The sequence below is a fragment of the Hemitrygon akajei genome, chromosome 8 (genome assembly GCF_048418815.1).
Source record: "Hemitrygon akajei chromosome 8, sHemAka1.3, whole genome shotgun sequence".
NCBI classification, from domain to species: Eukaryota; Metazoa; Chordata; class Chondrichthyes; order Myliobatiformes; family Dasyatidae; genus Hemitrygon; species Hemitrygon akajei.
Genome location: NC_133131.1, coordinates 61939961 through 61947088, shown reverse-complemented (window position 1 = coordinate 61947088; position 7128 = coordinate 61939961). Strand labels below are relative to the sequence as shown.

The window sequence follows — 7128 nt, the reverse complement described above, 5'->3', positions numbered from 1 at the left end:
TTACCGATGGTTGAGTCCTTTGACTCTAATAAAATTAATCGTTTTGATTACTACATCCATGACATTGTCCATTTTCAGGCTCCTGCTACATAACGCCTCTTGGTGTATAGTACAATGAAAATTCCAGAATTCCTGCTCTGGATTCTCTGTCTGAACTTTCTCTCTGAGTTTCACAACACCACCTGCCTTTTTCCCCGACCATGGACGGTGTGCCATCTGTTGCCACGATGACAGCGTGACTCCAGTCCACTCCCAGTCTGTCCAAGGCCTCAGCGAGGCTGGAGAAAACGTCGTTCGGCGTTGTGGTGTTTGTCATGGGCACCATTTCCACAAACTCCTCGGTGACGGTCGAAGATTCATCAACACCACGAATAAATATTCCCAACTGAGCTACATCAATCACGTCGGTGCTTTCATCAATTGCAATAGAGAAGGCAATAAATTACTTCACTTTGTCTTTTAGTTGACTGTTCAAATCTCCTGTAAGGTCCCCGATTCTCTCTGCCACGGTATTTCTTGACAAGCTGATATTACCAAAAGCCTGTCTCTTCTTAGGGTACACCAGCCAGCTCAGCCGCCGTCAGCATGCATGCTTTGATGAATTCCCCCTCTGAGTATGGCTTCAACGCAGCAGCTATTTTGTTGGCAATAATATAGATGGCCTTGACAGCTCCATCATGAGTCTCTCGACTTTGGGTGAACACTGATTGGTTTTTTTTTTCAGAAACGCTTCAAGCTCTTTTACCTTTTGCGTTCTGAGTCGTCCTGCGTACTTGTCATATTTTTCTCCGTGTGTCGTTTGATATTGTACTCTTTTGCCGCAGTCACTTGTTGCGAGCATATCAGACACACAGGTTTGCTTTTAACCTCACAGAAGAAAAAACGATCTTTCCAATTATCGTTGAATATCTGACCTTCGATGTCAACTTTTCTTTACTTGGAAAGCATTTTGAACCACAGCAGCAAACAGGCTCAACCTTGCTACAGGTGTTACTTACCTGAATACTCTGTGTGTTTATACTGTGTCTGACGACGGAAGTGGGGCCCTAGTGGTCTTCAGTGCAGGGTGGTAGGTGCTTATGCACAGCGGGTGATTAACTGCTGCCTATTGTACAACTGCAGTACTGATGCATAAGGGTTCATGACTCGGACGACATCTCTTACTCACGCAGATATCCGAGACCAATATACGTGCCGATTTAATCACATAGTTTATGGATCTCATAAGCGGTGTACAATCAAATACCCGGTCCATCACCCAGACTCTGTGCATCATAGACATGTTTCTTCATACACAATATTTGCTGCTCACCAGATCTGACAAATGTACGCATGGATAGGTAGTCTTGCCTGCTTGGGAGGCGCATGATCTCCCAGACACGAAGTCGGACGTTCACAGACATGATCTGCCACACCAGCACTTGTAAAGAAACAGCCCTCAACTGAGACAAATTGACAATGACTCGTACATATGTCCTACAACCCAGAAGTTCGGTTCATCAAGTACACCCATTGTTTTTCACTTACCGCTATCCTCTGTCTTACCCACTACCGTCAACAAAGAAGTACAGGGGCATCAGGGCTAGCAATGCCACACGGGGTAACAGCTTTTTCCCTCAGGCTATGAGACGAATGAATGCCCTGCCACCACCACCGAGGTCTCGTCACCAGGATAGCGAGCAGTTTACTGTTTACCGTTTACCTGTGCTGTGCATTAAATGCACATTAAAATATATTACATTTGTTAACTTATTTGCGGTAACATTTAGTTTTTTTGTGCTGTGTACGATATATGTTTTGTGGATGCACAGTGGTCAGGAGGAACGGTGTTTCGTTTGGTTGTATTTATGTACATTCAGATGGCAATAAGCGTGAACTTGAACTTTGACAAGTTATGTCATGCACATACTGTCTGTGGTCGTAAATTTTGTCGTTTACGTACATATGTGCCACTCATAGTCTGAAGTCTATGACGGAGACAGAAATGATGCATAGCTTACAAACACTGTCCATGGAGCTCTTATAGTAATGGTGCGCCGCTCACGACAATGACAATTTCTGTCATACAACCCCACCATCACTCCCTCCCGTTGACATACCAGGTTTACCAGTCACTCACATTGCCCAATAATCACACAATGTCCATCGCTTACTATATTCTATTAGTCAGGCATAAGGTCTGTCAATCATACAGGGGATCATTAGCATCTGTCAGACACATGGCCCATCAATCACACGAGAATATAAAATCCCGCCTCTCCTATTTACGTATTTTCCTGTCTACTGGCCAGGGCGGCTATCCACTTTCCCGTTCTGGGCTGACTCAGGCTACGGTACTCCAAACCACTGCAATGTCAGGAAGGCTGAGTCGGCGATCGTGTTCAAACACTTTGGAAACCATGAGTCTTTCCATTAACGAGAAGATCCTGCGGGAATGTCACTTGCTGTACATGGATTCTGAGTGCGGTAAATGTGTTATTGACAATGTGAAGTCAACATATTTATAGCCCATCGTGCAATCCTTCCAGAGTGCGTGTGTGTCAATATCCCTAGCTAACGGTTTCATTTTAGTATTAACTGTCTGGTGGCTCTCGGCTATCAAGACGTCAGAGATGGCACCAATTGAACTTTGCATAAAAGTAACGTTTCACACACGCACATCTTTACCAATCTTAATTTGACATTTGTGGAAATTCCAGTACTTTGTTTTCTTCACTATGATTTTGGAACAGGGAAGGACCATGGAAAGATTACTTGTGAGAATGGGGTTCAAATTTACTGAGTTGGGAAGCAGATAACTTTACAGAATAGGCGAAAGAAAGTGATAAACCTTAAGTGGGGACTGGGGGTAAGTTTTCATTAAGGGAACGGGGATAAATCTTACCTTTTGAGATTAGGGTAGGGGGAGCTCTTCAGACAGGGCACCAGGAATAAAGGCAGCGCAGTGGTGAGCAGGACGCTATTGCAGCTCGGGGCATCGGGGTCCGGAACTGAATTCCGGCGCCGTCTATAGACAGTTCATACGTGCTCTTCGTGACGGCGTGCTCTGGTGCTCTGGTTTCCTCCCACAGTCCAAAGTCGTAACAGTTAGTAGGTTAATTAACTGTATATAGTCCTGTTTGCTGGGCAGCACTACCCATTTGACCAGAAGGGCCTGAACCGTGTTGTATCTGCAAGTAAATAAAATAATTAAAAATAGGAATCGTGTAGTTGGAGGGTGGGAACGTAAGTGAAATTGTGTTATATAGATGAAATTCTCTGTACGATAGACTGGAAATTTAATTTACACAGTGAAGGAAGCACGTGAAATTTCCAAAAATGTAAGGAATCAAACGCTCAAAATGAGGGAATGAGAGTGTGATTTACACGAGGGAGCGATTCTGGGAGTTATAGAAGACAGAGCGGGACTGAAATTCAACAATTAGAAAATGAGACAGCATCCCCCAGCGTGCGAAGGTAACACTATGCTAAGACTGTTGGGATTCATTAGAAATTCCCAGAAGTGAGTGTGTGTGTGTGGGTGTGCGTGCGTGCGTGTGCGTGTGTGTGTGTGTGTCTGTGTGTGTGTGTGTGTGTGTGAGAGAGAGAGAGAGAGAGAGAGAGAGAGAGAGATAAAGAGAGAGAGAAGGTAAGAGAGAGATAATAATGAGTTGGAGAGTGAGGGAATGGGATAATTCTGTGATTATAATTTACAGAATGCAGATGTTATAAACTAAGTCTCTGTGGATTCTTGGGGTGATAGAATAAGAGGGTGATTCTCTGAATGAGAAAGCAGCACTGAAAATCTCAGTGATGGAAGGTGGGGAGGGGGCCGCTTCGGAATAGGAAATAGCGTGAGATTCTCAATAAAGGGGTTTAAAAATGGAGTGCTCTGTGTAAAGGAGTGAAATCATGAATCTCCGAGAATGGAATTGGATTGTCGTGTGACGCCAGTTTATTTATTTAGAGATGCAGTGGGGAACAGTACTTCTGGCCCAACGAGTTGCACTGCCCAACAACCCGCCAATTTAATCCTAGCTGAATCACAGGAAAATTTACAATGACAAGTTGACCTACTAACCGGTACTCTTCGGAATGAGGGAGGAAATGGGAGCACTGGAGAAAACCCACACGGTCTCAGGGAGAACGTACAAAATCCTTACAGACAGCATCGGAACTGGGCTCTGAACTCCTCCGCCCCACATGAACTGCTGCATTATTCTCAGAATGATATTTACTTAGTTCTGTATGTGCGTGAGATTCAAAGTTTGAAGGAACATGAGTGATCTCCTCTGAACGCTGAAATTGAAGTGAGATTTAGAGAGTAAGGGGGTAGCAATGAAGTTCTTAGAGTGAAGGAGTGGTTTGCACGGCGGGTAAATGTAGGTATGTTTCTCAGAAGGACGAAATGGGAGCATAATTCAATGGACAATTAGAATCAGAATCAGAGTAAGGGTTATTATCACTGGCAGGTGTGAAATTTGTTGATTTCCGGCAGCAGTGCAGTGCAATACATAAAACAATTACAAATTGCAATATGAAATACATACGAAATAAATTAAAATAGTCGTGCAAAAAAAGCAAAAATAGTGAGGTAGTGTTCATGGCTTGATTCATTGCACATTCAGAAGTCTGATGATCGAGGGAAAGAAGCTGTTACTAAAGTATTGACTGTGGGTTTCCAGGCTCCTGTATTCCCTCTTTGATGGCAGTAATGAGAGGACGGCATGTTCTGGATGATGGGGGTCCTTAATATGGAAGCCATCTTTTTGAGGCATTGCCTTTTCAAGATGTGCTTAATGTTGGGGAGGCCAGTGCTCATGATGCAGCGGGCGACGTTTGCAGTTATCTGTAGCCTTTTTCCTATCCTGTGCAGTGACTCCGCAAAGGACTGATATCTTCCCAGCCAAAGAACGGTTGAAGAGGAGACAGCAACTGAGATATTGCTAAGAGTGGTAGAATTATATATAGTGGATGGGGAGTGGTGTAGGTATGCGTGTTATATTCTGAGTGAGAGAAAATGGAATCAACATTCATAGAACAGGGTAAGAGTGACACTAAAGTTAGTGAACATGAGTAGGACATTAAAATATGGAAATGGGACACTCGGTGAAGGAGTGTAAGTGATTTTCTTGACTGAGAGAATGCACCTGACACTTCGAAAGCGAGAGACTGCAATGAGATCCTAAGAGTGAAAATGATGAAGAATAACAGACAGACAGACAGACATACTTAATTGATCCCGGGGAAATTGGGTTTCGTTACAGTTGCACCAACCAAGAATAGAGTAGAAATATAGCAAAATAAAACCAGAAATAATTAAATAATAATAAGTAAATTATGCCAAGTGGAAATAAGTCCAGGACCAGCCTATTGGTTCAGAGTGTCTGACACTCCAAGGGAGAAGTTGTAAAGTTTGATGACCACAGGCAGGAATGACTTCATATGACGCTCAGTGTTGCATCTCGGTGGAATGAGTCTCTGGCTGAATGTACTCCTGTGCCTAACCAGTACATTATGGAGTGGATGGGAGACATTGTCCAAGATGGCATGCAACTTGGACAGCATCCTCTTTTCAGACACCACCATCAGAGAGTCCAGTTCCACCTCCACAACATCACTGGTCTTGTGAATGAGTTTGTTAATTCTGTTGGTGTCTGCTGGCCCAGCACACAACAGCAAACATGATAGCACTGGCCACCACAGACTTGTAAAACATCCTCAGCATCGTCCAGCAGATGTTAAGGGACCTCAGTCTCCTCAGGAAATAGAGACAGCTCTGTCCCTTCTTGTAGACAGCCTCAGTGTTATTTGACCAGTCCAGTTTATTGTCAATTCATATCCCCAGGTACTTGTAATCTTCCACCCTGTCCACACTGACCCTATGGATGGAAACAGGGGTCACCGGTGCCTTGGCCCTCCTCAGGTCCACTACCAGCTCCTTAGTCTTTTTCACATTAAGCTGCAGATGATTCTGCTCACACCATGTGACAAAGTTTCCCACCGTAGTCCAGTACTCAGCCTCATCTCCCTTGCTGATGCATCCAACTATGGCAGAGTCATCAGAAAACTTCTGAAGATGGCATGACTCTGTGCAGTAGTTGAAGATTTCCAGCGTGTGTTTACGAGGTTCACAGAGAATGTTTCCTCAGGATGTGAGGACATTGAGGTGACATCTGTGGACTGATTGAATAAATCACGCCCAGTGTATGGGAATTGGATTAGCATTATCAGAATGGATGGGCTTAATATGTGATTCCTCCAGTGAGAGATTGGAGAAAATATCTGTAAAATGCCAGAATGGAAATGGAATGCTTATAGTGGATGGGTTAGACAAGGAATATGCAACATAAGGGAGCGAAAATTAAATTTGCAATTTCTAGTGGAATTTTGGATAGAGGCAGGGCCTCAGGACTCGCACCACCAGGTTCGAGAACAGTTGCTACCCCTCACCCATCAGGCTCTTGAGCAAGAGGGAATAGCTACACTCATTTAAAGACTCTGTTATATTATCATTTCATGCTTGTTATATATTGGTGTTTATTTATATCTGCATTGCACAGTTTGTTTTCAATTAAAGGTTCCTTCCCGATGTTTACAGTTACCATTATATAAATTTGCTAAGTATGCCACAGAAAAAGAATCTCAAGGTTGTATATGGTGACATGTATGTACTCTGATAATAAATTTTACTTTGGACTTTGAACTTAGTAGAATCAGCCCCACAGTGTGAGTCATTAAGGGGTGAGATGGACAATTTTGAAGTCATTACTGCTGAAAATTAGGGAATAAGAGTGAATTGGAGTGAAAGGAGTGAATTGGACCAAGGTATTGAAGTAGAGGAAGAAAATAATGTGTACACTATTATGCCATAAGACATACGAGCAGATTTAGGCCATTTGGCCCATCGAAGTTTGCGTTCCCATTCAATCATGGTTGATCCTTTTCCCGCATCTCAATCCCAGTAACCCACCTTCACCCCCGTAACCTTTGATGCCGTGGCCAATCAGGAACCTATATAACCATATTACCATATAACAATTACAGCATAGAAACAGGCCATCTCGGCCCTTCTAGTTTGTGCCGAACGCTTAGTCCCACCGACCTACACTCAGCCCATAACCCTCCATTCCTTTCCTGTCCATATAC

General features: G+C 43.6%; 1 protein-coding gene across 8 annotated transcripts in view; it reads left to right on the top strand.

Annotated features, from left to right (window-relative positions):
- Positions 1 to 2292: 2292 nt before the first annotated feature.
- LOC140731419 (uncharacterized) overlaps positions 2293 to 7128 on the top strand; it is a 44350-nt gene continuing 39514 nt past the window's right edge. For 6 of the 8 annotated variants that reach the window (XM_073052919.1, XM_073052916.1, XM_073052921.1 and 3 more), the window contains exon 1: positions 2293 to 2466. In XM_073052919.1, coding sequence (XP_072909020.1) covers positions 2352 to 2466 — 115 coding nt within the window. In that variant the 5' untranslated portion in view covers positions 2293 to 2351. Of the gene's footprint in view, positions 2530 to 3359; positions 3457 to 7128 lie in introns of those variants that run through there. The other 2 variants (XM_073052920.1, XM_073052917.1) reach the window with 2 other exon arrangements.